The 27,888-nt window shown below is 52.6% G+C and overlaps 14 protein-coding genes across 14 annotated transcripts; 7 read left to right on the top strand and 7 right to left on the bottom strand.

Moving 5' to 3' along the window:
* The first annotated feature begins 64 nt into the window (after window positions 1-64).
* On the top strand, window positions 65-2,484 carry BD324DRAFT_617863 (hypothetical protein). Its single transcript, XM_022014956.1, has 4 exons — window positions 65-369; window positions 504-2,156; window positions 2,205-2,297; window positions 2,344-2,484. Exons 1-4 carry the CDS (start codon window positions 321-323, stop codon window positions 2,445-2,447), a joined length of 1,899 nt encoding a protein of 632 aa, XP_021872777.1. The 5' UTR covers window positions 65-320; the 3' UTR covers window positions 2,448-2,484.
* A 497-nt stretch (window positions 2,485-2,981) lies between these two features.
* Window positions 2,982-4,292, bottom strand: BD324DRAFT_649012 (hypothetical protein; the record flags this gene model as incomplete). Its single annotated transcript, XM_022017919.1, has 2 exons — window positions 2,982-3,158; window positions 3,252-4,292. 2 exons carry the CDS (start codon window positions 4,290-4,292, stop codon window positions 2,982-2,984), a joined length of 1,218 nt encoding a protein of 405 aa, XP_021872776.1.
* A 451-nt stretch (window positions 4,293-4,743) lies between these two features.
* BD324DRAFT_617855 (hypothetical protein) lies at window positions 4,744-8,044 on the bottom strand. Its single transcript, XM_022014955.1, has 12 exons — window positions 7,759-8,044; window positions 6,906-7,713; window positions 6,424-6,864; window positions 6,307-6,369; window positions 6,223-6,258; window positions 6,039-6,173; window positions 5,970-6,000; window positions 5,867-5,920; window positions 5,738-5,816; window positions 5,359-5,688; window positions 4,978-5,305; window positions 4,744-4,925 (listed from the first exon to the last, which is right to left on the bottom strand). Exons 1-12 carry the CDS (start codon window positions 7,885-7,887, stop codon window positions 4,813-4,815), a joined length of 2,547 nt encoding a protein of 848 aa, XP_021872775.1. The 5' UTR covers window positions 7,888-8,044; the 3' UTR covers window positions 4,744-4,812.
* A 448-nt stretch (window positions 8,045-8,492) lies between these two features.
* Window positions 8,493-10,741, top strand: BD324DRAFT_297655 (glycoside hydrolase superfamily). The gene has a single exon (XM_022012418.1). It carries the CDS (start codon window positions 8,736-8,738, stop codon window positions 10,530-10,532), a length of 1,797 nt encoding a protein of 598 aa, XP_021872774.1. The 5' UTR covers window positions 8,493-8,735; the 3' UTR covers window positions 10,533-10,741.
* BD324DRAFT_649009 (hypothetical protein) lies at window positions 10,648-11,298 on the bottom strand (the record flags this gene model as incomplete). The annotated part of the gene is made up of 2 exons (XM_022017918.1): window positions 10,648-11,088; window positions 11,134-11,298. The coding sequence occupies 2 exons, from the start codon at window positions 11,296-11,298 to the stop codon at window positions 10,648-10,650; spliced, it is 606 nt and encodes a 201-aa protein (XP_021872773.1).
* A 314-nt stretch (window positions 11,299-11,612) lies between these two features.
* Window positions 11,613-13,310, top strand: BD324DRAFT_679436 (chalcone-flavanone isomerase-domain-containing protein). Its single transcript, XM_022019039.1, has 9 exons — window positions 11,613-11,999; window positions 12,067-12,165; window positions 12,216-12,397; window positions 12,450-12,582; window positions 12,638-12,663; window positions 12,712-12,798; window positions 12,857-12,970; window positions 13,021-13,110; window positions 13,153-13,310. The coding sequence occupies exons 1-9, from the start codon at window positions 11,861-11,863 to the stop codon at window positions 13,195-13,197; spliced, it is 915 nt and encodes a 304-aa protein (XP_021872772.1). The 5' UTR covers window positions 11,613-11,860; the 3' UTR covers window positions 13,198-13,310.
* Window positions 13,255-14,453, bottom strand: BD324DRAFT_297527 (hypothetical protein). The gene is made up of 3 exons (XM_022012415.1): window positions 13,733-14,453; window positions 13,495-13,686; window positions 13,255-13,439 (listed from the first exon to the last, which is right to left on the bottom strand). The coding sequence occupies exons 1-3, from the start codon at window positions 14,201-14,203 to the stop codon at window positions 13,341-13,343; spliced, it is 762 nt and encodes a 253-aa protein (XP_021872771.1). The 5' UTR covers window positions 14,204-14,453; the 3' UTR covers window positions 13,255-13,340.
* A 2,618-nt stretch (window positions 14,454-17,071) lies between these two features.
* On the bottom strand, window positions 17,072-18,652 carry BD324DRAFT_297537 (hypothetical protein). Its single transcript, XM_022012416.1, has 4 exons — window positions 18,386-18,652; window positions 18,237-18,293; window positions 17,553-18,187; window positions 17,072-17,449 (listed from the first exon to the last, which is right to left on the bottom strand). Exons 1-4 carry the CDS (start codon window positions 18,518-18,520, stop codon window positions 17,209-17,211), a joined length of 1,068 nt encoding a protein of 355 aa, XP_021872770.1. The 5' UTR covers window positions 18,521-18,652; the 3' UTR covers window positions 17,072-17,208.
* BD324DRAFT_297593 (hypothetical protein) lies at window positions 18,619-19,564 on the bottom strand. The gene is made up of 3 exons (XM_022012417.1): window positions 19,483-19,564; window positions 18,987-19,394; window positions 18,619-18,754 (listed from the first exon to the last, which is right to left on the bottom strand). Exons 2-3 carry the CDS (start codon window positions 19,383-19,385, stop codon window positions 18,725-18,727), a joined length of 429 nt encoding a protein of 142 aa, XP_021872769.1. The 5' UTR covers window positions 19,386-19,394; window positions 19,483-19,564; the 3' UTR covers window positions 18,619-18,724.
* Window positions 19,565-19,859: 295 nt separating this feature from the next.
* BD324DRAFT_617845 (hypothetical protein) lies at window positions 19,860-21,404 on the top strand. Its single transcript, XM_022014954.1, has 7 exons — window positions 19,860-20,476; window positions 20,551-20,720; window positions 20,770-20,792; window positions 20,843-20,883; window positions 20,934-21,010; window positions 21,059-21,125; window positions 21,178-21,404. Exons 1-7 carry the CDS (start codon window positions 20,168-20,170, stop codon window positions 21,232-21,234), a joined length of 744 nt encoding a protein of 247 aa, XP_021872768.1. The 5' UTR covers window positions 19,860-20,167; the 3' UTR covers window positions 21,235-21,404.
* A 148-nt stretch (window positions 21,405-21,552) lies between these two features.
* Window positions 21,553-21,935, top strand: BD324DRAFT_617843 (hypothetical protein; the record flags this gene model as incomplete). Its single annotated transcript, XM_022014953.1, has 1 exon — window positions 21,553-21,935. A coding segment is annotated over exon 1 (161 nt), but the record flags the coding sequence as incomplete, so codon positions are not given.
* Window positions 21,936-22,452: 517 nt separating this feature from the next.
* On the top strand, window positions 22,453-23,720 carry BD324DRAFT_617841 (hypothetical protein). The gene is made up of 2 exons (XM_022014952.1): window positions 22,453-22,909; window positions 22,967-23,720. The coding sequence occupies exons 1-2, from the start codon at window positions 22,715-22,717 to the stop codon at window positions 23,603-23,605; spliced, it is 834 nt and encodes a 277-aa protein (XP_021872766.1). The 5' UTR covers window positions 22,453-22,714; the 3' UTR covers window positions 23,606-23,720.
* Window positions 23,721-23,746: 26 nt separating this feature from the next.
* On the top strand, window positions 23,747-25,760 carry BD324DRAFT_617840 (hypothetical protein). Its single transcript, XM_022014951.1, has 7 exons — window positions 23,747-24,204; window positions 24,249-24,333; window positions 24,396-24,541; window positions 24,588-24,711; window positions 24,770-24,866; window positions 24,943-25,449; window positions 25,524-25,760. The coding sequence occupies exons 1-7, from the start codon at window positions 23,918-23,920 to the stop codon at window positions 25,685-25,687; spliced, it is 1,410 nt and encodes a 469-aa protein (XP_021872765.1). The 5' UTR covers window positions 23,747-23,917; the 3' UTR covers window positions 25,688-25,760.
* A 148-nt stretch (window positions 25,761-25,908) lies between these two features.
* On the bottom strand, window positions 25,909-27,674 carry BD324DRAFT_576560 (triose-phosphate transporter family-domain-containing protein; the record flags this gene model as incomplete). The annotated part of the gene is made up of 2 exons (XM_022013196.1): window positions 25,909-27,051; window positions 27,111-27,674. The coding sequence occupies 2 exons, from the start codon at window positions 27,672-27,674 to the stop codon at window positions 25,909-25,911; spliced, it is 1,707 nt and encodes a 568-aa protein (XP_021872764.1).
* Between the last annotated feature and the right edge of the window lie 214 nt (window positions 27,675-27,888).

Here is a 27,888-nt window from a genome sequence, read left to right as displayed (position 1 = left end):
TTTCGACGGAAGCAAATTTCGAAAGCAATCTCTAGTGATCTCAACTGTCGCCGACATCATCCTTGTCACTGTCTCCGTCAACAGCCATAGCATCATTACTGCTCATTGATTCCACTTAGTGAGGGGAGCAAGTAAGCATAGAGGCTTTATCTTTACTACATTGTCACTCCCATCGGCACGACCACGCTCTTAAGGGCGACTCTGAACGAGCTGGGTTTACTGGTTTACCCCTTGACGCCATAGTATGCCTAAGCACTACAGCGCGTGCTGGCATACTTGTCATTCGCTCTGTCGACTAGAATCGGGTATTTGACATCAGCATGAACGGATACGGATCCGCAGCGAGTATGGAAGATGACCTGCATCGAGGTGAGTTTAGCCCAATGCCAAGTAGAGACAGATAACGGGTCTACCCGACATTTTCCAACTTCGTCATGAGACATGAACCGTATCGAAACCGAATTTGCGCAGGATGCATCGCTGATACCTTTCGTATGTGCCAGGTCCAGATCCCAACGATCCACCACTCCCATCCTACGATACATTGATGGAAGCCGAAGGTCACATTCCACCCCCACAACCTACCTCTTCCTCCGTCAGACCCCACAATCGAACAGGATCCGGTGGGGATCGCGCGCCATATGCCCCCGTCGACTATGGCAATCCTTCTCACATTGGTGGTCAGCATTCTGCGTATCCGGATTATCAAGGACAACGATCACATCATCGTGCATCATCAGGGAGTATGCCGGGAATCGGACACCCAGGCACAGCTCGACGACCCATCTCCGACCCGAATGATCTTGATTTCTCCCAACTGTCTATGACTTCATCCAACACACCTCCCACTATTCCTCGTCAAGCGAGCATGAGCAGTGCTTACGCCCCTCGGCAACCGTTTCCACAACGACAAAGGACGGCGGATTATCCCGGAACATTTGATCCGGCCGCCAGTGTTTATAGTCTTGATACAGGCATGTCGGCATATACTCCTGCAGGTCGACCCGGCGCTGGAGGACCTAGCAATTGGGGAGACCCTTACGGCGGGCAAAGTGCTCCTTATGCCTCGCAGCAGCCTGATTTCTCCAATCCTTATTATGCAGCTGCAAACGACTTTGTCGGACTTCCACCGACCGCATCCTCTTCGTCCGGTGCGCCTTCGAGACAGATGTCGACGGGAACACTTCATAGGACCAACACGACAGCTTCCGCCATTTCTTCCAGATCGGCCGTCTCACTCGCTCGTCAGCCCACCGAATCAGTCGGAGCGTCCAGTACGCGTCGCAGAGGAGTCCAGGCCGCTGTGGATCTCAACAAGCCACCTTACACCAAGCAGTACGTCGATGACTACAGGAGGCGCATGAAGGATGATCCGGATCCAGAGGCTCAATTCGCTTTCTCGAAATACCTCATAGAGGCCGCTAAGAAAATTGGCGATGAGCTAGCGGAGCGCGATCCAAAGCTAGGACGGAAGTACAGGGATGCCCTATTGCAAGAGTCTCTGAGGAACATCAAAAAGCTCGCGGAAGGGAAGATCCCCTATGCTGATGCTCAATTTTTCCTTGCCAACCTCTACGGAACAGGTCAGCTAGGATTACAAGTCGACCACGAGAAGGCGTACTACCTCTACCTCATGGCATCCAAGCTGAACCATCCCGCAGCCACATACCGTTCAGCTGTTTGCAACGAGATCGGTGCAGGGACGAAGAAGGATCCAGGCAGAGCCGTTTTGTTCTATCGCAAAGCTGCCGCCTTGGGAGATACTGCGGCAATGTACAAATTATCAATGATTCTCCTTGGCGGCCTGCTTGGACAGCCTAGAAACCCTCGCGAAGCAATCGTGTGGCTCACACGAGCAGCCTCGCAAGCGGACGAAGATAATCCTCACGCACTCCACGAGCTGGCGCTCCTGCATGAACGACCGAATAACGGAGGTGTTGTCCCTCACGACCCAAATACCGCACGAGAGCTATTTCTTCAAGCTGCTGGCCTGGGGTATGCTCCCGCTCAATTCAAACTCGGAGCGTGTCATGAGTTCGGTCATCTGGGTTGTCCAATCGATCCGAGAAAGAGCATCGCGTGGTACACCCGCGCGGCTGAGAAAGGTGATAGCGAGGCTGAACTTGCCTTGTCTGGATGGTACTTGACGGGAAGTGGTGAGTGGCCCATCGCTCTGCTCTGAACAATCTGACTGTCTTTCTCAGAGGGGGTCTTGAAGCAGTCAGATACCGAGGCATATTTGTGGGGACGAAAAGCCGCCAACAAGGGACTTGCAAAGGCTGAATACGCCGTTGGATGTGAGCTGCTCAGCTATAGTCAAAAATCTCAGCTGATCGTACACAGACTACACGGAGACAGGTATCGGCGTCAAACAAGACGTGGAAAGTGCCAAGAGATGGTACATGCGCGCCGCAGGTGAGCTATGGCTTCCTCGGTGTGAATGCTGAAGCTCATGTCTTAACAGGCCAACAACACAAACGAGCGATGCAGCGATTGACCGAGCTGAACAACATGAAGAATCCAAAATCACGAAAAGGAGGTGCACGACCTACACGACACGAAGCGAGAGACGAATGTATTATCATGTGAAAGGTCTTGTGAGCATGGGACGAGAGGAGGTGCTGCTTGACATACAGGCATAGGTGATAAATATTGGTATATGGGATGGATGCACAGAGTTCCTTGGGCTTCGGCTCGTTTTGACTGGACTGGTATCCTGAGCCGCTAACTTTGTCGGCAGGATAAGGGTTCGGCTCACTCGTCGTGGTCGTGCGACCCAACGGCAATTTAGCCGCGCAAGGTACCTCGGAAGTTTAAATCAATGGATACATTGTTACGAGTAAATCTGACGGGCAGATCGAGCAAGCAAATACTAATACGTATCGAGAACGAGGGAAGGCTACACAGCGCACCGTAGCAAGGGCAGAGACTGGCGGAAAAAAAACAAAGCGAACGAGGACAAGATGGCCGGCCCTTCTCCCTCAAGCGTTGTAAACCAGCTTGCAAACCTCCTTGACGTCGGACCAGGTCTTGCGGACCCACCAAACGGGGAAAGGAGGGTCAAGTCCCTCCGAGTGAAGCTGTGGCTCGCGTTGTCCTCGGACTTTCAACGCGTCCTCAACCTTGCCTTTCTTGTCTCGGACAGCGGCAAACATGGACTGTGATCAAGTCAACGGGAGTAGGTCACAGTAATCTGTACTCGCCTTTCGACCTGATCCAGCACCTTTTCTGATATCCCCCTCCCTCCTGACCTTGGCGTCATCCTCCCTGGTCTGCATAGCGGCGATTACTAGCTTATCCTTGTCCTCGTTTCCGATCGCGAACTCTTCATCTAGATCGAAGATTGAGATATCGTCAGGAATCTCCTCGCCTGTCGAAAGGGGTCCAATCTCAGGGAGACAAGGAGAGGACAGATCAATCGACCACCAATCGGCAGAGTTGACTGGAGGGACTGTCATCGGTTCTTGCTCATCGAATTCGACAGGTAGCATCTTGGGCGAGCCACACAAACATTCTGTGGAAGGGAGGAAGACGCGGTCGAGAGCGTAAATCGCAACGGTACTGTTCTCGTAAACAGTCTCAGCTTTCCCATCGACTCGTATTTGCTTCGCGACTGGTGCTCGGATTTGCCACGTTCGAAGGGGCGGCCCGTTGAGGTAGAACTCGTCGTCATCGACTCCATCAGGTCCAGTGGGGGCTTGTTGACCTTTTGCGTCGACTTCATAGATTCGAGGGCCTTGAGACTCTCTCATGTTGATAGCCTCTGAATCTCCCATCCTGGCGAGGTCGACGGGATGGATCTTCGCCCACTTTGCTCGGAATTCGGTTCGCGTCTTCATAAAGATCGCACCTGTATCGTCGAATGTGGTGGATTCGGACGTGTCTGATCGGGCATCAGTGCCACTAAGAGCCTCGAGATAAAGGCCGAGAGGTACGGCTGGGCATCTTGTTAGTGGAGACGAGGAGATGGGAACATCCGTGTCATCCTGAGGGACGTGGTGTGTCGCGGTTGGAGTGAGCTCATCAACTGCAGACTGATTGGCGGTGATTGGAGTGACCAGGCCGCAAGTGGTATCATCGTAACCTCCAAAATCGCCAGGGTGGAAGGAGAAGTCGGGTTCGGAGCGACGAAGATGGGAAGAGCCAGATGAAATCGACCACCAGGATTCTCCAAGCTGGTCCGTGGGAGGAGTCAGAAGGAGGGGGTCAAGCGACGCCGAATTGGACGTCGAGCTTCGGGAGGGGGCAGCCTGCGCCGATCCAGAGGAAAAGTCGTCGAAGACGGAAGACATGATGCCAATCAACGATGTCGACGACGATGAATTTACTCTTGAGTCTTGAAATAGGATTGAAGACGGATCGACTGGGAAGTGCTCGATGTCAGGAAGGCGAGCAAAGTGATAGATCCAGTGAAGGATGAAAGAACGAATCTAGGTGATAGATTGATGCTTATAAGCACAGATGAGTTTGCAGAATGTCTCTCCCTTCAGTCTGTGACGCGAATGTCAATGAAGACCAACTTCTCCTCTTGCCCTCTGTGACCATCCTCCTCCTCACCGCATCGTCTGACCCGATCCCATTCATCTTTCGAGCAGCATAATTGGTTTTGATCAGCGCCGTTCCATTCATGTACCGCATTTGAATGACCTCGTGATAGAGGAGCGAGAGCAAGACATGTCATAAACCTCCCAAAAAAAATATAGGGAAGTCGGCAAAAGCAGTCGCGAAAGGAGATGGAATTAAGCATAGTCATTCATATGCTTGACTTGCTCTCGCCTAGCCTACAACACAGTGAACATACAGTCTCGATCCTCAACTACTAAGATATACCGGATTCTTCAGGAGAGGCTCTGATTGAGCTTCCTCTAGATGAGCAACTTGTCGAAAGACTCCCATATCAACTTTGGCCTTGAAGACTACGAATACTACGAGAGCGCGACTCAGCACGACTTGCGATCGCGCGCTTACAGGACTCACCATGCGTAGAATCGTGGTGATCCTCTTGCGCTGCCTCTTCGCACACATCGAACCCGGCTGGGCAATGAGCACATCGGAACCACGCTCCCCGGATCTGATCGGAGTGAATATCGCACAGGGTTTCCCGATGTACGACATGCTTGAGGTACGCCTTCGGATCACGAGGGTCGAGCGCGACAGACGAAGGCACTTCGCCTACTTTGCCCTTGTACAGTAGCGGGAGCAAACCTTCTTCCGACTGAATGGAGAAATGAACCGGCGCATCAAGCTTGAAGAATACGTGCTTGGGATCGTGCCATCGATAGGAACGGATTTCACAATTTGAGCACTGCGAGAAAACGTTAGTCACAAGTTCGCAGCTCTAAAAATCGACAAAGGCACCAGACTATACCCTGTAGGCTTGGATGGACAATTGGCGCATTGAAACCTGGTTCCAATGATCCACTCTTGGCACTGGCTGCACTGCATATGGTGATTCAGATCTCGGGAGATACGAGATGTTGATGGTGATGCACCGGTCACGTCGGCTCGAGTGCCATTCGGATCTGCATAGACCGTCTCATTGGTCGGAGACAAAGATCTAGCCCTTCCATCGCCATTCGACCTCAGGGCAGCTGCGGCAGCGACAGCGGATGCGTCTTGTTGAAGCCAACGATCTCTAGCTCTTCGCGAGACAACTTCGACTTCGTGCGAGCCCAGCGGAAGAGGAATCTGGTATGCCTCAGTACCTGATAGCGCAAGGATGTACGCCGATACTCACCTTCATCATAATGTGATCCGCAGTGTGCCCGGATCCGTCGCTTGGTACAGCGAGTCCTTCGCAATCCGCGCACAGGTCCCTGAAACACAGATCAGTGTCTCGAGGAGGCCAATTTGGTCATGAACTGACCAAGAAAGACAGACCGCGCAATGGAAACGCGGCCCCACGATGTCCTGAAGACAGCTAAAGTGGTGTATCAGCTTGAATGACCGAACTTTGGAGATCCGCTTACTTGTGACAAAACACCCCAGGATGGCGAACGGCTGAGAGCTGTAAGCGACAGCGTTTGTGAGTGGCTCACAGGAGATGGGGGCCACTCTCGAAGACTGCATCATCATTACTGGGATGGGACTTGACGGAACATGTTTGAGTGAGCCAGTATTGTTGACAACAAGAAACGCATGCGCAGGGTGTATTTCTCCTACTTTCTGATAGCCTGGCATGTAGTTTTAGCGAAGTGTATGTATTCTGTTGTGGCCACCTACAGAAGCTGCATAGCTCGAATTTTGAGCAAGATACACCTGTTCAGCGAAGGTCAGTCTTGAGCCATGGCGATTGATTATACTCACATTTAAACCGTTCTCGATGTAGCTGCCTCTGGCATATCGAACACGAAGAGTCCTCGGTATACTCTATTCAAAGGTGAGCTTGGCCTCCGTATTCTCGAGGTGAGCGCTTTGACTCACCGACATCCTTCCATTCCCGATCTCCCCAGATCTTCTCTTGGAAAGGATGATTGAGCTCCATTTTGGGAGGTGTCCGGGTTTGCGCAGCTCGAGCCATGGCTTTCGAATGCTCGATACCATGAGTCTCGATACAGCCAGCGCAAAGCTCAAAGCCTGAATTACTCGCAGCCTCGCTTAATCCGTTGCCTTCCGACGATCCCTGGACCTCTCCGCAGATCGCGCAAACGTAACGTAAATAATCAAGCTGGGTCCCGCATGCTGAGCAGTCGGTAATGAAGGGACTGAGACCTGGATCTGCGCTAGATCCACTGGCAGTGACGTCCCGATAAGCTGAAAAATGATGAACCGGTGGTCGCGAGCCTGAAGCGACATTCTGTGGGGCTTCCACTTCTGCATCAGAGGTGAAGCTCGCGACATCTGACCCGTAAGAGTAGTAGAACTCTGAAAACTGGTCAGCCTAACGTTTCTTGTCGATAACTGACTTCCCCTGGCGTCACGGAGTAGGGCCAGGTCCACCACCTCCTCCTCATCGCTGTCGTCACTATCCCTCGAGCCTTGTTGTCGATTCGAGCCATTGATGGATGGAGCGCCAAACCTTCTTGAAGTCACGAGGCTGGTCTGCTCCTTCAGCCATCTATGTCCTAGCTCCGAGTGAGTAAGAAGTGAAGGAGCTGGAGCGCTGTCCGGCCCAGTCAAGGGTGGATCCTGTCGAGCGGTCTCATCCGATGCCCGTCTGTTTGGCAGGGAAGATGGTCCAGGTAATTGACGACTGGTGGATGTGCGGGAGTCTCGACGGAATGAAGGTGCTTTGCCATCGATTGTAGCGTCCGAGAACACGCTAGGCGTTCCCGTATTGCTGAGATTCAAGTCTTGAATAGCACCCGCGAGTAGCGCTTCACTGTGCTGAAGCTCTACTGCAGTAGGGAGTAACCTTTGGGACCTCTCGCTGAATTGGCCGCTGTGCACACTGTGCGTATATGCCGAGCTCCAAACGCTCTCTGCTCCATCTTCTCCTGTCGAGGTCGAGAACCCGGAGATGGACGACGTGTCGCTCAAGCTCGGGCCATCGTATTCCACCACGACGTCCAGACGCAAGACGATCTTTTGTGGATTTCGAGTTGATCCCAATCCAGATCGAATAGAAGATCCTTGATCATCGTCGTCTCCAGAGACAAAGTATGCTATGGCATCTGTGAGATCATGTTCGTTTCTGACTGTGAACTCCTCGCCGTCGTCATCCGTATAGGACAGAGTGAAGGGCGATGCGAAGAGCGAGAAGCATTCACCGATCTAAAGGAGGTCTGAGCTGTGAGACATGCGGTGAAGGAAGCTCACCCTAGAACGGACTGAGTCCAGACGACAAGTCACTGCGGAAGGAAAAGTAACCTTTCTGGAAGTTCCCTCGTATACGCATCTGACGACTAGGGGTCTGTTTGGCCGTTTAGCCATTGCGGAGGACGACATTGCCGGGGTCTTGGCCCCCGATAAGAGCGGAGGATACTTGCTGGCGAAAGAGGGTGATGATGGCCATCACACTCCATCATGAGTACATTATTGCCATGGCGAGCGGCTCAGATACCTCCTGCTTGGCGAGCACGGTGATATGAAGGCTGCATCTGCGTGACACGCTGTTGAAGCACTCGAGCGTTAAACCGCGTTTCTCGGTGATCACCGCCTCAACGGAGAAGCATTTGTGGCGAATGGCGAGGTCGTGCTATCCCTGACCGAAGCGGCAACGGCTTGGCGATGCATTATAGAAGGCTATAGAGGCTTTGATTCAGGCTGACTGGTAGCACTCCGCAAGTATGGAAAGTGACAGACCGCAGAGATGTCCACATCGATGAGGACAATCTTATTGTCCCATTGGGATTCTGACTCAGTCGCTCAATCTTTCTTTCCTGGTATCACATGCGCAACTTCTCGTTCGTGTTCGGAAGCAGTCCCGAATGAGTGAGAGGAGTCTACTTTGCTGCGATGATGCCTCGGAAAGGATCACAATTGGAAACCCGGTAAGGTATGGAGTCTGTGGCCTTGACATTAGCGCATCCCATAGGCATTTATTTCCCCACTTCAGTGTTTCTCGGGCCGGTTCACCCCGCGTCCCGATGACATCAATCAGGCAGATATGCGGTGGGGTAGCAATGTTGATCTGTTATACATCTTCAATCCCACACCAGTATCTGTTGCCTTCCTGTTCTCGGGCTTGGCATGCTCACCTGTGGTTGTGTGTGAGGTCCAAGTCAGACGAGCGAGGAATCACCGGGCTATGATGCATACAGTAGAAGGTCCGGCAAGCTAGATCTGACTTCACCATGTACGTCTCCGAAATGCTCCGCTTCAGCCGGCTGTCGATAATCCTGACCGTCTTTCTGGACTACTGGAACACTATCACATCCACAGTGACCAATCACCAGCCCGAAAAAGGCGTCCCGCTCGAGTTGCGTGTCAATTTGGTCCATAAGAACCCTGGAGAAGGGCCAACTCAGACGAAGTATTCCGATCCGCGCGTTGTAAAGAGTTTGGGATACAATGTCATGGTCAAGCATGATGGACAGCCGCCATCCGCCGCCATCACCTGGGAGACCTTCGATCCTGCTATCTTCCCGGCAGGCTCGAAGTCGAGACAATGGGTTGAAGATCTAGCAATTGTGATCGACAATGATATTCAAGCTATACACAATGAGGGCTTGAAAGCCATGTACTGGTTCGACATGTTCACCTTGCCAAAATCACTCGTGGAGAGATATGGAGATGTCATCGTGGATCAAAGTGGGAAGTGGTCGATGGACTCGAAGCAAATGTACAATATCACAGTGTACATGCTGAATGCTGTCTTTGAACGATTTCCCGCTCTGGATGGCCTCCTCGTCCGGACCGGAGAGATATACACCTTTGATGTACCCTATCATGTGGGTGCAAGTCCGATCACAGATGGATACAAGAGTCACATCAAGCTCCTGAAGGCTCTAGAGGAGACAGTCATCAAGAGACACAACAAACTCCTGCTGTACCGCACCTGGTCTTTCGATGGCTTTATCAACGATCCCGAATACTACCTCAACGTGACAAATGAGATCCAGCCTCACCCCAATCTCTACTTTGTCATCAAACATACCGAAGCTGACTTTTGGCGAACAGTCAAGTTCAATCCCACTCTAGGAATTGGAAAGCATCAGAGCCTAGTGGAAATCCAGTGTCAGCGAGAATACGAAGGCAAAGGTGCGACCCCTCAATACGTGATGCACGGTGTGATCGATGGCTTTGAGGAATACAACACGATCTACAAGAAGAATCCTGCAAAGTATGATGACTATACGGGACATCGAAGGCTCAAGGACCTCGTCGGGTCACCTCTCTTCAAAGGTATAGTCACTTGGTCTAGGGGTGGAGGATGGAACGGTCCCTATCCTGCAGACGAGTTCTGGATTGACATGAATGTCGAAGTGATCGCCCGTTGGGCCCTGAATCCGACCATCTCGGAAGAGGACGTTTTCCAGCAGATTTATCAGTATATGGAGAGTGGCTCAATGCGAGCCCTCAGGCAGTTGGCTCTCACTGCCTCACGAGGCGTACTCCTGGGACACTATTCCCTGATACACCAATTGAGCCGTCTCGAGTGGACCAGAGACTCGCATATCGGCGGGATGGATCTAGCACTGGCTAAAGAAGCCGCTCAGATCGTCGATGCTGAGCAAGTCGATGCCGCTCTTAAGGAAAAAGAGGAAGCTTTGCGCCTCTGGGACGAGGTGGAGCGTCTGGCTCACGATGTGAAGGTCAGCGACACGAGATTGCGAAACTTTATGGACTCGAGCATCAATTACGCCCAGCTCTATTACCGCCTCATCGCCACCTCCTGGACTGTAGGCTTGCTTGGCCTGAAAGGTAACCAGACTGGAGTGTTCGAAATCGAACGGATCAAGTCCGCCATGAACGATTACGATGCTACACTTATACGATATAACGAGCTTTCCAATCGAAATCAAAGTGGTGTGCTTTCATCGCTGTACACGCCGTTCGACGCAGGCATCTTTGCTCCAGGCGGCGATGCAAATACTGGAGCCAGTCCAACAGTGAACCAGTGGCGTTTCGTGGTAAAGAACGAATCATGAATCTAGAAGCATTGTTTACGGATCCGGCATGCATGCTCCGGGGAATCACGAGTGACGGCAAAGAAACAGGTGACGGGACACTCAAAGGGAATATAGAGGCACTGCAGGATCCAGTCTAGCATTGGGACCGGATCAAGATGCCGCGGACTTTTCGAGCGACATTGCGAAGGCGATCGCGGAACCTCCGACCATTTTCCAGGGGCGGCGGCACTCCATACTCAGGCTGATTGGCGAGAGAATGCTCTGCCACTACCTGCGGTAGGTCGGCATCAGCTTTCATCCGTAAGATCCGCGGACCACTCGCCATTCGCCTGGGTTGTCTCATTTCTCCAGCCTGATTCACAGTCTGTCTCATGGCAGCGCAAAGCATTTGCTCGACAAAAGTCGTGAATGACAGCGTCCAAGGGCCAATGAAATCACCTCGGGTTTCATCAAGATAATCTTCATCCAGAACAGCCAATTCTCCATCATCAATGTGCTCTGTAAGACGAGATTTTGCCCTTGAAGCGCGTCGATCGATACGCGTTAAGGGAGGAAGCAAACTGTCCCAATCGATCTGCCCTATGGTCAGAATTTGTCTCTCGAGCAGCGATGTACCTACCGATGTGGTCTCGGGGGACTGTGTGAATCCCAGCTCTCGGTCTCCAAACCAAGCGGCGGCGTGGTCATCCCAGTTGATTTTTTCGCCACCTGTATTGATCGAAGTATCAAATTCGGATCCGAGTGGAGGCGTGGAGAGCAAAATCGAAGAAGACGATGAGGACATATCGGTGGGTAAAAATATCTTAGGCTGGAAAGTTGGTCGACTGGACGATGGGGTGATATCGTTGATGGTGAACACTCTGGGACTTGTGGTATGAAAGCTCGATTGAACGGTACTTATATGTTGCATGCATGCATTACTAGAGTTAACGAAGAATGGGTGCGTTCCAATCATGCGGTACGGTCAGGTGAGCCGTGACCAGCATGGAGAAGGGAGGAATCCCATTGATCTCTGTGAGGGATGCATGTTGAGTGCCACTTACGAGGGGACACTGGAGAAAAAGAAAGTCTCAGTGGTGTCTCGCATTCGGACTTAAAACTAAACTTGTCACGCTGCTGAAGCCAGCTGATCTCGAGTCGAAAAATGCTGTTTCTGGATCAACGGCGCTGAGTTTGAGAGGATGATGGCTTTCTCAAGGCACATCAACATGGGTAGCGAGCAACAACAGCATAGTGAAGATGTGGCGAAAACATGAATACGAGCGAAGTCGTCGGAAAATCGCCGGATAAAAACTGTTTCGCATCAGGAATCGGTGAAATCCCCTTCATGCACATGCAACTTCACCATGTTGTTCAGAGGTACAGCCAGAGCATTGCACGTAGTGGGCTTGACTGCGAGGCGGGCCCCAGTCTCTAAGCGAATAGCCCTCGCCGGTGGAGCCATCTCTTTTGGAATTGCGTATTTTGCAGACGAGAAGCTGGGCGGTGAGTTGCCGTTGAGACTCAAGGGGTCCCTCGTCGGAGCTCTGGCTGATGATGACGTGACGTGCAGTACATCACCACTTGGACCTGCTCAGAGCTCGCTTGATCGTCCAGAATGAAACTGCACCCAAGTCAGATGATCGCGTAGCTGGTGCAAGCTCTTTCAAAGGTAACAATTTCCCCCTACTTTTTGAGCGAAATCGCTGACAGGGCCTCTAGTCGATCCTGATACCGAAGTGCGCTTTCCCGTGTCTTTCATACCCACTTCACCCTGTCCGCCTCTTCATCTCGTCGGCTTGGGCGTTCGCAAGGTATCCTTTCTCAGAGTCAAGGTATATAGCGCGGGCTTCTACATCGAGGAGTCAAGGATCAAGAATCTGCATCATGTTCCGGGATGGCATGTGAGTGCATTAGCTCCGGATGAGTCACCCAGCTCACCTCTTGGCGATCTAGAACTTCACCGCCCTGCATCTTCTCACTCCCCCATCACCATCTGGTTCAGATCCCCTTGGCGCTCCACAAATGACGGGAGAGGCATTGATCAAGTCGCTGTTGGATCAATCGGTGTCTTGTGCTGTGAGGATCGGTGAGTGTAAAACCTCAAGCTAATCGCTATCTCTGAGATGCTCACCATGTTGCAGTTCCGGTCCGAAGCACCGACTTCAGCGTAAGCCCAAACCTTCACGCGTCTCATCAAGGGCTCATACTGCCATAGCACCTGCGGGATGGTTTCACCAGAGCTCTAATCGCTCGTCAAAAGCTCGCTCGGACATCAGGCTCTATCACCGAGACAGAGGATGCTGTGAGTCTTCTGTTACGCGCTATTCAGCCTCTCCCAGAGCTTACTTTCCTCTTCGCAGCGGATCACGGAATCGATACAATCCTTGAAATCCCTCTTCCCATCGCAAAAAGTGCCCAAGGGCCATTCATTATCACTGGTACGGACCAAAGGATCACTTGCTGTGGAGTATGAGGTAAGAACATACGAGTATCTCAGTAGGGATCGCTCTGACGTGCGTGACAGGGCCGACCGCTCGGCGAGGTGAAGGACGCCTGGCTGGCGAGAGAAATGATGCTAGCTTATTTTGCGGATAAGGATGTTATCTCGCCAAAGGTATGTCACTAAGATCAATGAGAGCCCGCTGATTCCTTGCAGCTCAAGGAGGATGTAGCTCAAGGCTTTGAAGACCTGATGAAGTGAAACGCTGAGATGGACAGGTAGAAAGGTCCTCAGATTATGTACTTTACTACTTACTGCCAACGACGACGGACCAACATACACAGCATCATGCATAGCGACATATTCAAAGGCGGCGAGACGATATTCGCCATTCGTGGATGGGATTACGACAAGTCTGGCAAGCCGGCAGCGATCTCGGGCCCAGTTCTGCCCGCCACAAAACGGTTCATGACTTTTTTGGCTGTTTGTCGAAGTCGTGGTATCTGACGTACATCCGTCAGAAGTCGGTACGCCAAGCGGGAAGACATTGATGCCTACTATCATCCGGGACGACCAAAAAAAGTCCTTGACTTTGGTGGTTTTCTTGCTTTCTCTAGAGTATATCGGCGTGATGCTTGTGTACGAGTTCTCATCCACAGAATAGAAGAGCGTTCTTGCCACAATGACCTCGCAGCTTGTTGTGTGACTTGAGACCTCAGAAATGTTAAGCGAGAGAGCATCGTCATCGCTCTAGAGATGTGGTTAAGATGGCTGCTTGTTTTTGCCGATAGCTCACCATCAGCGACTGCACGTCGGAGCAGTGACAAAACTCGTGTTCAACCTCCTGCTTTGATTCCGCGTCGAGCTCTGAGAAATCTTCCTCGCTCGTCTGAGCGCCAACATCAAGAGGCTTCTGAGCTGTCCAGGGCGAAGTCGCGACCTCTTTGACATCGTCGCCACCTTCCAGCATGCTCGACAAGACTTTGTGGACTGTCCTCCTTCGGGGAGGGGCTGCCCCTCTAGTGTTTCTCTGCCGGAGTCCATAGCAAGGGCGAACGCTTCTGTCATCAGCCAGGATGGGCGACGTCTCATGGTAATCGAACGCCAGACTCCAATGCCTCTTATTCGTGAACGCGGGGTGACGCTGGAAAGGTTCCGGACGAGTCATTGCTGCCAGCGTTGTTGGGTTCGAGTGCAGTCTGTCCAAATGCGTGTCTGTTCTATGAGGGTTGTAAGAAGCGAAAGAGGCACAAATGGAAACCTCCATTCCTATATCATCCTCATCCTCAGGCTCACCGTCCCATTCAGGTCGCAAGCCCTTGCTCAAGATGGCTAATGTGCCACAATCTGGTCAGGTGAGTTGTCCTCCTGCCACTTTCGATTTTCGGGTCCGTCCAGTGGCCTTGATCCTCACGTGAGTTCTCGGCGTTATCTACCTCAAGGCGAGATCTCTTCTTTGCAATATGTATAGACCGAGCGGCAAGAGAACTGTGACAAGATTCAGGAGTTGCGCAGCCCAGAATGTCCCAAAAATCAATGTGCATCAGACAGCTCGCTGCAAGGTATGAAGCAGCTGACAAGCCCTGCGTAATAAAAGAAAACGCTATCGTCGATTCCCTCACCACATTTTTCTCTGAGCACCAGCACCATGCTGCCCAGAGACTATTCTGCCTGCCTGTCCGACAGCTCCGTGGTTTCCTGCTCCCCCGGCGTACCCATACATGGCCTGCTGGTTGCCGACACCACCGTAGTATCCGCCTCCATACACGTTCACATCAGCAGCTTGGCCTTGCTCCCGACCTCCGCCGCGGACATGAGCATTTCCTGGACCTCCGGCAGCTCCGAGGTGTGAGCCGGGCGCACCGTACGCGTAGGTATAAGGGTTCTGTTGAGGTGATGTCATGCTTCGTGTAGACATGTACGGCGATTGACCGTATTGCGAAGATTGTGAAGGTGAAGCATGGTGATGAGCTCCTCCTGCAGGCGATGGAAATCCAGCAGAAGCATACTGCTGATGTTGGTGCTGTTGCTGTTGTTGTTGTTGTTGCTGCTGCTGCTGCTGGTAACGACCATAGTCATTTGACATGGATGCGCTGGCGTACGCCGCAGCCATAGATGCATCCTTGCCCTGTTGAGATTGAGCCGAGTTGAACGCCATGGCTGCTTTCTGATCCATCGCGCTGATGGCACCCGAAACGTTTGGCTTAGCATAACCGTAACCGGATCCGAATGCAGAAGATGACCACACTCCTCCCTGCATACCGTATCCATTGACAACATTGCCAGCGACACCATTGCTAGGGTTTCGCGCGTAGAGTCCAATCATGTTCTGCTGGGGATTGTAGCCAAATTGTCCGGTGCTTGTGGAATGGCGAAGGGTGGAGAAAGTGGCATTCGTCGCGGGAGGTGAGAAAGTCTGAGATTGAGAGTAGGGAAGTTTACCGCCGGCATTCAATGGCCTTGCGGCGGGAGGGTCTGCAGAGGATGGAGCATTAAGAGAGGGGTAAAGGGGCATTGAGGGATCGGGAACGGGTTCCGTGAGGGTGGGTTCAATCGGTCGAGATGTCTCAGTGCTGGTCGTCGGCACAGTGGCAACGGCCGGGGCGGTAGGGGCTGCGCTGGCGTTGGAAGCCGGAGCTTCCCACATGCTCTTGATGTGATCCTGTGAATTGACATTCTGACCGGCCTTTGTCCAGGCCGCAGAAACTCCATTCGGTGAGGCGATCTGACCGCGGGATGCACTGGCACTGAGTGTTGGTGGAGTCTTTGGCGTCTTGGAGATCAGTATAATGGTCAAAATATACCGACTCACCTCTGACCCAGAGATCCGCCCTTCTACCGGCTCAATACGCTGATCCATGCCTTCCTCAACCGTTTCCAGGCTCATCTTATTGACTTCGTCCAACAAACTGTCACCTTCCAGTTCGGAGGACACCATGAATCGCACTCCAGGACGGGCATCCAAAGCCGCACGAGCTCTGCCATCGAGCACACTGACGCCTTCCGTGGAGAACACTCCCTTTTTCTCGGCTCGGCTGGCCATGGAGGTCTTCACGGGCGATTTGGTCTTTTGTCGAGATACGCCTGCTGGTGATTCCAAAGGCTGTGTTGGGATCGTCGAGGCAAAAGTCGTCAGAATGTTCGAAGTGGCCATAGTAGGCTGGATGATCTCGGCATTGGTGTTTGACCGTAGGGGTTCATTGACGGCCTTACGCTTTTTTTTGAGGAATGGTTCGAATTGACGAGGGGATATGCTGACGATGGGTCCCGGTTCTGGGAATCTCGAATGGGGACGGACTTGGGGGCGAGAGATGAGGGAATCGGCAATGGACAAGTTGCGAGGCGTCAGTTGCTCGATAGGTGGCGTGAAGGACATTATCCAGCCTTTTGGAGCTGATGGGAGAGGTGCGTCAAATGCCAATAGTCGGGCACGGGAAGGTGGTGAAAGGGTACGTGATGTACGTGGAAGACGGACTGTGTATGTGCGCCAGGCTGGTAGTGGTGATCGTGGCGGTTCCGGCAGCGTCACGTCAAAATATGTAGGGACGGAAGGAGCAGGTGGAGGCCCCGGTCTTGTACTTGCGGTAGTGGATGATGGAGGGATAGCAGATGTAACGGTGGCCGCAGCCGGTGAGCTGGAAGAGGTGGCGGGGTTGGTCCGCGATTCATTCATGGCGGCTTGGATCCGAGCCAGCATGTTATCAAATGTGGTCTCTTGCTTATTCGATGCCTTTTCAGTAGATGCGGGTAGGCGAACAACGGGATCTAATCTTGATTGGTCCGTTGAGAGCTCAGGCGCCGCCCGCCGCGGTGCTTCATGGGCAGATGCTTCGAAGAACGATTCGGCCGTCGGTCGCGAATGTGAGGGCGCAGGCGCGGTCGGAGGTTTTTCTGCTGTTGGAGGAGCAGGCTCGACAGGCTTTGCCCTCCAAGAATCGCCATTCCTTCCATCTCGGCTGTCACTGCCCACTGGTCGAGGCGGTAAGATGGAGGCGCTAGGTCTGGCGGAAACTGGAGGTGCACCGGTCCCAGCTGATACGGGCGGCTGAGGAGTTCCGTCCACCGTTGGCTTTGGCCGCTGGGCGATCGTGATCTGTTTGGGAGGGGATGGGAGACCAGGCGGGCCGGATGTGGATAGCTTGGGAGCGTCTGTAGATGTCGTATTTGTAGCCGAAGCTGAGGGTTTCGATCCGAATCGCTCCTCCAACTCCTTTGCCTTTTTCCGTGCTCGCTCAGCTGCAGCTTCTCTTTCTTGTTCTTCGGCCAATCGCCTTAATCTCGCTTTTTCAGCTGCAGCATGCATTTCCTGGGTCTGCGAATCGACGACAGGCACCATGGCAGGCACGGATGTATTGGTGACTGGGGCTGTTGGGTGTGCCGCAGCGCTCTGGTTAATGGACGGCGGCTGACCCATCTGTGACTGCTGGTGTTGTTGCTGTTGTTGTTGTTGTTGCTGCTGCTGCTGCTGCTGCTGTTGTTGTTGTTGTTGTTGTTGTTGTTGTTGTTGTTGTTGTTGTTGTTGTTGTTGTTGTTGTTGTTGTTGTTGTTGTTGTTGTTGTTGTTGTTGTTGTAGCTGTTGCTGTTGCTGCTGCTGTTGTTGCTGTTGTTGTTGCTGCTGCTGCTGCTGCTGCTGCTGCGGGTGTAGCGTCTGCTGCTGCTGATGAGGATGTTGGCTGAAAGACTTTCGGGGAGGAAGAGATGACAACGGAGCTTGAGGGGAGGTGCGGGTCTGAGAAGGGTTCTGTGGAGTATGCGCATCTGCACCCCAGGGTGATCGCCTTGATGTTGCCTGAGCGTCGCGGGATGTAGACTGCATTTCATCGCCTTGCAGATGTGGTGGTAGTGGTCGGTCAAACGTCCGGGGAAGGGCCGGCGCATTGCCCGTATCGGAAGATCTTGAAAGGAGTTTGGTAGGAGGAGGTAAAGGCTGGTTCTGGGTTGGTGGTGGTTGGCGACGCGGTGCTTCCATTCGATTTGAGTTGGCATTGAACAGGACTCTTTCTGCATCTTGAGCCGGTTTCTGAGGCAAAGCAGTCGAAGTCGGTGGGGCAGTCGGGGTTTCTGAAGCGATTGGTAGAGGTGCTCTCCTCGGCCAGCTTCTATCGAAATCTTCGACGAAACGCTCAGACTTGGAGACTGGAGCATCTAGATTAGGCTCGGGTTCGACCTCCTTCGTTCCGGGACCCTCTTCATAAGTAGGGTACACCATGCCATCTCCAAAGTCGAGGACATCATCGTCATCGTCTTCGTCCTAGATACTCGTCAGCCGCATCGATTAGAAAGCGAGGTGCATCACTCACATCCCATCGGTGATCTGTGCCGAGCTGAGTGAATGCATTGAGACCTTTGAGAATCTCCTGATTGTGAGCTGCTTGAGCCTGAGCAGCCATCTGCGCGGCTTTTTTACCTGGCCAAGAGTCAGTCTGTTGGCGGATCGGATCCGACTCACCTTCTGCAACCTCTGATGCCGTCGGAAAATCCCTAGCCATACCGATGGCAGCTCGTCTCTCGGCAGCAGATACAGTCTTCCAAGCTCGTTTAGGGGCTGAGCCGCCGATCCCTTGACCCGATCCCATGGCGACATTCGAGCTGGAGATCAGTCTTGCACGTGAAGGCGCAGGATGTTGAAGACCGGAAGAGTTTGCAGCATCTCGGGATGGTGGAGTTGTTTTCGCCCACGGTGCGCTGGACCCTATCGATCCAGGTGTAGAAGGTCCAGGGGATGTCGAGGATTTGGAAGAGGGAATGGTATTGAGTTTGGTTGACAATAAGCGAGATGATGTGTTACCTATGGGGACTGGGGATGTTGCTGAGCGACCTATGGACGAATGAGCTTTGTCAAGAGGGAGCTACAATTCCTGAATTGGCTCACCTCCGATGCCACCGAGCTTTGAGACTGAAGGTGATGTACCTGCTGGACTGACGGCTTTGCTTAAAAACCTCTTGTTCACGTTGACCGCTTTGAAAGATTTGGCGGCGGCTGGTGCGGTACCTGAAGCCGGGAGCGGCGGTGTTGAAGTACGAGATGAAGGACTTGGAGGTCGCACGACAGTCGTCGGGATCTCGGAAGATGGGTCTGTCTCATCCCGCTTATCGTCCTCGGTACTGTCTGCGGGTCGATCCGTTTGCATCTCCGTGGTTGGTTGGGCGTTGTCGGCCTGCGGGGCATGATCGACAGTCTCCAGAGCGCTTTCGACCTCCTCGGAGAGCTTATCTCCATCCTCCACCAGTCCCTCTACTTCATCCTCGCTCGCTCCATCGTTGCTGGCTGTACCATCTTCAATGACTCGTTCAGTCTTTGCCACTTCGACTGCGGCTAATGGGTCCCTTGTAGCCCCAGCCGACTCCCCCTCTCCGGGCGCTGTGGCAACAACAGCGCCCTCTTCTTTCGTATCTACTCCGGCTTGTTGTTTCTCTGGCTGTGGTGCATTCTCGACCGTCTCTGTCATTTTGCGATCCTTAAAGCAAGTCAGCAAAGATCAGCCGGACGCGTGCCCAGCAAGGTCCGTTCGGACAATGGGAGGCGCAGGGGGGTGCCTCACTCACATGGGGGATCAAGCAGAACTGCTCATCCAATTAAGGATGCTTCACTGCCAGACGAGACACCCTTTCCCCTTATTAGATGGTGAAATGAAAGGAGACCAAATGGCGTCGTGCAACGGGTTCAAGTGTCGAGCGGAATCTCTCGAGACGAATTGCGTGAAGGCTTGATAGATCGGTCAAATGCTGTGGTTCCAGTCCCCTTTCGAGCTCCTCCTGTGGAAATGCTGTCTTCGCCGTTGTCCTCGATGTCGCGCAATGTTGTGAGCTCGCCCTCCTGGGAATGATCCTCCTGCTACCCGATTCCTGACTGAATCTTCAGCACTGAGCTGCAGCACTTTTCTGAATTTTGCTTCCGCTCCTTTTGAGAGTCCTTTTAGGCGGGTATTACAGCGCAGAATGCTAATAAACCCGCCGATGTGGCATAGGGGAGGTGCGAGGAGCTATCATCATCCTCGTTCACCTCCCACAACGGAATCGCCTATACTCCATCGACGTCGAGGATCTATAGCGGGCAGGATGGCTGCGAGGACTTCATTGGTGGCTCTGAGAGGAGCAGCTCGATCAGCTGGAGCTGCTAGACGGATCGGATCTGCTTCGACTGTGATGCGAACGTTTGCATCGAGCACCTCTAGACCAGGTAAGTCTGGCTCTCTCTCTACCTGATGAGCCATTCGTACTTGCTCATACGATGGGTGGATCATTCTCTATAGCTGCCGAACCATCCAAAGCACCTTTTGTCGAACCTACTGGTATCAACCCCGCCGACAAGACAGCCGATCTGAGTGATCCTCTGCACCGATACGGTCAATACCTCACAACCTGTCTACCTAAATACATTCAACAATTCTCAGTCTACAAGGACGAATTGACCATCTACATTCCACCCTCGGCTGTCGTCCCTGTCTTGACATTCTTGAGAGATCACAGTCAATGTCAATATAAGGCCGTCATGGATATCACCGCTGTCGATTATCCCACCCGTGAAATGCGATTCGAGGTGAGCAAGCAAGGGCATCCATCCACCAGGATCCCGAGAGACCAAGACTTTTGCTTTTGCTGAGATTCCGCCAGATCGTCTACAACCTCTTATCGGTCGCACATCAGTCTCGCATTCGAGTCAAGACGTACGCCGATGAGATCACACCTGTGCCTACCGCTGTCGGCGTGTTCAATGGTGCAAACTGGTACGAACGAGAAGTCTGGGACATGTATGGTGTCTTCTTTGATGGGCACCCGGATCTGTGAGTGATTCATTGTTTGGGACGAGACAAGGCTAACGCGTACTTTCAGTCGACGGATCTTGACAGACTATGGTGCGAATGACCAGCTGACGGATGATCTCTCATGCTGACCCCAAATGCAGGTTTCGAAGGTCACCCGTTGAGAAAAGACTTCCCACTCACTGTGAGCTGATCAGTCTCCGCTGATGTGGTATGCTCGCTCACCCATCGTAGGGATACTCTGAGGTCCGGTACGATGAGGAGAAGAAACGAGTCGTCTATGAACCTCTGCAGCTCACCCAGGCATTCCGGTAAGCGCTTCCACCGGTAGAGGAGACACACATGCTTACTTTCCGCAGAAACTTCCAAGACGCCGCGTCACCATGGGAGCAGGTCGGAGCTGGAGATGCAAAAGCTCATCCCGAGGTGAGCTGAGGACTTTCGTCGGCGTGGATCACAGGGCTGACGCACCACACAGAACTTCAAGCTTCCTCCTCCGCCCCCACCAGAGGATGCGAAGGATCAGAAGAAGTAAGCGAGAAACGGTATTGTATGCAATATGTGGATTTGGAATGGACTGAACGGCCACGGAGATGGCTTGAATCATCCTGCCATCCTTTGACTGACTACGATACTGATCCTTTGAATCATCCCCTTGCCTTCATCCAGCACCGAGAGGGGCGCCCAACAGTGTCGATGTCAGCCAGATCGATCACTCTGATCGTACCGCTTCCTACTCATTCAACTTCCTCACTTTCTCTCTCGCAGCCCACAACCGCCATCGCGTAACTCACCGTGCAATAAAATATTCCCCATGTACGCCTTACAAGTCTTTCTCGTTGCTCTCGTAGCTCAACTTACACCTGCCACTGCGGCGGCTCACATCCCCGCACCGACCATCACTCCCACTGCCCGACTCGTGGATCGTTGTGATAGCCCTCCATGTACCTATGGTGGACAAGCGACCACACTCTCCGCAGCGACAGTTACCACGACCATCCTCTCGACGACGTCTGTCCCATGTTACATCACCACTTACATAACCAACTCGGAGACCGTCACATCGACTGTTTACTCGACCGATACCATCACTTCCACCGTGACTGAGCAAGGGACTGTCACTGTTATCAAGTACTCTCCAACGCCTGTATTAATGAGCAGTGTGTATGAAAGCACCATTGCGTTCACTCAAACCATCACGACGTATTGGCAGACAACGACCGGATCAGAATACGAAGAGACGATCCCCGGAACGGGAGTCGCCACCATTGGTGGTGGAGGAGGAGGAGGCGGAGGACAGTCATCCGATGACGCCAGCAAGACCACCTTGTCGGACGGAGAAGTCGCCACGTTTACGTATGGCTCTTCGTCTCAGCTCTCAGCCGCTACGGGATCAGCTTGGACGCATCTAGCAGGCAACGCGGCGGCTCCGATCTCGACACTGGGTTTTGGTACTGCTTCTCCGGCTGATCAAGGAGCCACTTTCACAGCTGGTTCCGGGGGAGTAGGGGTCGCATGGCACGGAGGCGCGAGACAAGCTGCGGGGATGGAGACAAAGCTCGTCATGCTCGGTGCGATTGTCACTGTACTGATCTGGGAGTTTATTCACTGCCTTGGCTAGTCACTGACGTGTATGACTAACACTGCGATGCTACCATCATACGGAACCAGCGGTTCACGGACTTCACGTGATCGTTGACGACACGACAGTCGGGGTTTCGGAATTATTTTTTTCTACGCCGTGTGTCCCAATCTATACCTCTCCCACTGATGATCACATGCCAGTTCTGTTGCCTGGAGTGAGACTGACACAGGAGAGTGGCACGCATGATGGCTCAGTTCAGCGATGCTTTATTATGGGAGCTTCATCGTCTGCTTCTTGTCTTGCTCCCACATCTCTACCTCTCACACCTCTACATCTATCTACATCTATCCATCAAGTCGACTACCATCGCTAGCAAAGCCACTTGACGACCTCATCCGACCTATTCACTGCACGGACCTCCATCTTGATCATGTCGGCCTGTTCTTCCCCCGACCTCGAGATCGTTACCCCCGCTCTCACTGTCGAAGGGGACTTTTACTGCAATGAGGACGACGTATATGAGCTTGGGTATGAGTATGAGTCTGACTCGGAATCTGAGTCTGAGTCCGAATCGCATGCTGGAGTAGGATTCGACTTATTCAGGTTTCCCAGCATTGGATTCATGGTACGTCGCACCTATGTGCTTTATCGTCATTTGGTCCTGACCATTTCATCTCTTCAGCCGTCCATTGGACAAGTGCTTGACTCGATCGAATGTCCCACTGTGGAGAAGACCACTGCGGTCGACACACATAGTTTTGATGATGTCACGACTCACGACGACGACGACGACAATGACGAGGATGGGGATCCCTCCTATCTCGAAGAGAACGCCCGTGACTTCATTGGACCCAGGACCCTCGCTTTCCAAGCCGTCGACGAATCCTGGGAGCATTTTATCGGTCCCCACTCGAAAATGTATCTCGAGTGGATCGCATACAATGAGGCAGTCGACGCAGCAGAGAAAGAATACGTCTTTACTCGAGTCATGGAGGGGTCCGAATGGACATACAATGAGTCCGACGCTGACTTTATTGGTCCCAAGACGCAAGAGCATCATGCGTTGGACGAAGCCTCGACTGGATTCATCGGCCCAGTCTCGTTTGGAGGAACGCTTTTGAAACTCCTGGAGCCTTTCATCGAGGCTGCGTTGGCAGCGGATGAGGAGGAGGAGAAGGAGGGGGATACGTCCTTCAGGCAGGAGGGTGCAAAGTACGTGGACGCGGAGGACCAAGCTGAAATGGAGCATGTCGAGCTTATCGGAGCGGAGTCAGACCTCGAAGGCGAGGGAAGCGGATGGGTCGGTTGCGTGATTGCTTGAGGACCTGACGCCATCTTTGTATCGTCATGACCAGGGAACGGGAGGGAGGGGTTTATGGATGTGTTTTTAATTTGTACAATTGTCTCCTATAGCTTTGTCCTGTAGCCTGATGCGGTCTTTATGTTTGCAAGCATGAATAATCTTGTAGCATGATCATAGGCAGCAGGCGGTTCATAATTGCGGATCCGACGGTTATCATCGGCAGGGATCTCACCAGGTACGCGTGCTCGGCCTTTCGGACCTTGTTCCATTACTGCATTGTCTTCATACTGGGACTGCTCTCATAACAGCTGATAGAGTCTGTCTGTCCGGATGTCCTTCAGGTCTGGGTCAATAGGTCTGCTACGGGCAGCTAGCTCCAGGATCTGCACCGTACAATGTGGGCATACTCAAGTTTTTGGGCCTACAGCTCGGCTCTACACCACCCGTTCAAGTCTTTCTGTACCAAGCTCCCGAGCCTCAGCAGGCAGATCCGGCTCTATGACAGCGATTTCACTCGAACGGAGACACTACGCAAGCAAGAGAGACAACTATCCGCCCAAAGTGTCTCTAAAGAACAATGTAGTCGATGTTGAGCATCGAGGTAGATCCCTCAAACTGTGAGTGACCTTTCTTTCTGAATGGTACTGAGACCTTTCGCCAGCTCAGCAGCGTACCTACTCGATCACTGTCGATGTTCCAAATGCTCTCACGCGAAGACGAAACAGAGATTAAAAACACTATCCGAGGTCAGTCCGTAACCATTCGTAATGACTCGTCGCCCTCGTTGACCCCACCCCAACTCTCACAGGTCGACCCAAACGTCTTCATATCCGAGCTCACGCCATCCTCGGATGGTATAACTGTCCAGTGGCATGGTCAAGATGGACATACTGCACTGTTCCCCTGGAGGTTTTGGGCCCGATTGGTGGAAGCTCAATCACCTCAGATCAGCAGGTAGGTTGATGACATTCTCTTTATGAAAAGCTCACACACCTTGAAGTAAGATACTCTGGGATAACAAGATAGCGTCCAAGCCTCCGTCCATAGATTATGAGAGGCTGATGCCATCTTCTGCTGGTGAGGAAGAGGCGGAAAAGGCGGTTTTGGAGTGGATCAGCAAAGTGGTGAGTTCAACGTCGCTGCCAGAATCCTGCTCGCTCGACGGTGACTGAGAGAACTAAGGACCAATACGGCTTCTGCTTCGTCAATGGAGTTCCAGCTACCCCAGAAGCCACGGAGGAACTCATCAATCGAATAGGCACCATTCGACAGACGCATTGTGAGTCGAAGACTTTCAATTTCACTGTATCCCTGGGCTAACGAAAGCGCGCTCTCTCACTCTATCCTGATACCAGATGGGGGCTTTTGGGACTTCACAGCCGACATGTCTCTGGGAGACTTGGCCTACAGTTCTCAACAATTGCCAGCGCATACCGATTCGACCTACTTCACTGATCCATCCGGCTTGCAAATCTTTCATCTCTTGTCCCATCCTCCGCCCGGAGAAGGAGGCCATACATTGCTCGTTGACGGGTTCAAAGCGGCTCTTCAGCTAGAACACGATCAGCCAGGGATGTATCAGACTCTATCGACCGTGCCTGTGCCTCACCATGCTTCTGGAAACCAGGGGCTCATGTACAGGACATGTCGACCGGTTCTGACCGTTACGCATGAAGAAGGAGACGAGAGCTTGGAAATGGTGAGGTGGAATAACGAAGATCGAGGTGTATTGGTTGATAGAGATGGATGGGATGAGGAATCGACAGTGGAAGTCTGGTACGAAGCGGCGAGAGAGTTTGAGAGGATATTGCGGAGTAGAGAGAATGAGTATTGGGTGAAGTTGCAACCTGGGACAGTCTGTGGTGAGTTGCCGGGGCCATATGGCCAGTTCAAGCAGAGCAGCCCACTTTGTTCTGACTGACTGATCGTCCGACAGTGATTGACAATTGGCGAGTGTTACATGGTCGATCATCATTCACGGGCTCAAGGCGAATGTGCGGCGCATACGTCGGAAGGGATGATTGGAGATCCCGTCTGTGGACTTTGCAGAGACGGTTCAGCAATACCCAAAAAGATGACCTGTGGGACTTTGGATGGTAGCTTAGTCCTCGGTCACTCGTCATCATCACCAGTCCAATCATTTCCTTTAGTCATCATGATGCATTATCTAAGTAGTCTAGTGTCGCTCGCCGGAATGCCTGAAAGTGGTTGAGTATTGTACAGTGAAAGATGGTAACCCCATTGGTCCCGATGTATCTTAAGAGGCATCAAGCGGGTCACTAATCCGAATCCGAAGAGCTTCGCCCTCTACACGAGAGGGACTATGAGGCCCTGACCATGGGCCCTCGGCCTGGACGTTCCTCCTCAATCGTAGCTGATCGAGTACCAGATAGAGCCGGTGGAAGCCTGAACGGTCCATCCTTTGTCTCCATAGAAAGCCCTCTGTGCCTCGTATTGCCAGGATCGGTAATGGGATTTGCAGGTGGGACGGTCACAGGGCCAGTGGGAGGAGACGAGTCTGCCGATGCGGGTGGGGAAGGATATGCCATTTCTGTAGGCGTTGTCGGCTTTGAATGTGGCATCATCATGGGTGGAGGGTGGTGGGGTCCCTGATTAGATGATAAAAAGTTGGCTGTCCTCAAAGCTGAGGAGTGCGATCCTTGCTTGAAGTTGGGTGGATAGACCGGTTTGGGAGACGCATGAGGTTCGATCGGGGGATTTCGAGCGATTCCAAAAAGGCCAAGAATGCTATTGGCACCGGATTGAGGAATATCGGCATGACGTTGTGTTGGAAGAGCATCTCGACTCGCTTCGACCTGTCTCATCCTCTTTTCACCCCTTTCGACATCACGCTTGGCGTTATTATACATCCATAGCCCGACACCTGTGAGAGCGATACCAACAGCTTGAATGGGGTGAACAGCTTGATTGAACCATATGATAGCGAGACAAATGACTGCGATCCGCTTGACGAGCGATGCGATGGAATACGTAACGGGAGACGTGGATGAGAGGATGGCGAATGCGAGCAAGTTTTGAGCAAAGTGGACCGTCCCATTGAGGAAGAAATAGAGGGAGACAGATGGTCCTCCACGAGGAGCCGGCCAATCGTTCAAGAGTCTCGGGACATCGTTCCAAATCCACACGGGGATCATGAGGAGGAAAGCCATACCACTTGAAAAGTAGAGGAGATTGATCTTGTCGAGCTTGGGGGCACCCAACAATCCAGTAGCTGAGTCTGCATTTGTGGGCATGATTTTCTTGAAAAAGATGTTTTGAGATACAAAGATCAACGTGGATCCAAAAGCACAGACCAGACCGAGAATGTTATGCAGGCTGATGTCGAAGGAGCAAGCTAGCATGACGCCGATGGTGAGAGGAAGTAGGGAGAGATATGTCGCGGGAGAGTAGGAGACTTGGAAAAGGAGAGCGTAAGCGCCGACTGTGAAAAGTGGAGAGAGGGCCTGAGAGTGATCAAGGTCAGTGAGAGATTTACATTTTGAATGGCCGTCGTCGTGCTCACCTTTATGGTGTGAACTGTGCTGACGGGTACTCTACTGATAGCCAATGAGCTAAAGATGTGTCCTCCGACTTGGAACGCGGCCATTGGCAATGTTCCCAAGAGGATAGCCTTTGACGGCTGTCTCAATCTACCTGTCCATCCGAGTTCTGGACGACTGATGAGCACGCAGTATGCCGCGACGAAGAAGAATTGAACAATGGTCAAGGTGACGGGGTATCTGAAATGGTTGAGGATCATTTTGCCGGTATTGCTGGACAGCGCTGAAGTCATGTACCACAGGGTACAGAGACCAACGAATCTGACGGTATGATACCCTGGAATGTGGATCGAAGGAAGCCGAAAAGAGTCTGAGTGTCTTGATCGACCGATGGACCCTGCACCGATGGGACTCGGTGCAAGTCGATGATGATGCGGTGCAGGTGTGTCGAGTGAGAAGATGGGTCCACCATATGGATTCAGGTTCGACCCAAGACCAGTACCAGGACCACCTATAGCACCTGATTTCTCCCCAGGACCACCACCACCACCACCACCACCACCACCACCACCACCACCACCATTCATCGTTGACCGTGAAGCGGAGGATCCTGGACGCTCATGATTCCACATCATGGAGCTGATAGGACCGCTCGCATCGCTAGGTGGACCTGACCAAGTTCCTGGACTCGAAGCAGAGTTCAATGAGTCGTGCGAGAGATGTTGAGGGAAATGCCTAGAGCTCAATAGTTCTGGGGCGGTTAGATCGGCCGAAGAATTGATATGGGCAAATGGTGCCCTC

This window comes from Kockovaella imperatae (assembly GCF_002102565.1).
Source record: "Kockovaella imperatae strain NRRL Y-17943 chromosome Unknown BD324scaffold_3, whole genome shotgun sequence".
NCBI classification, from domain to species: Eukaryota; Fungi; Basidiomycota; class Tremellomycetes; order Tremellales; family Cuniculitremaceae; genus Kockovaella; species Kockovaella imperatae.
Note: the sequence above shows the minus strand (reverse complement) of the source record. Positions and strands in the feature narration are given on the sequence as shown.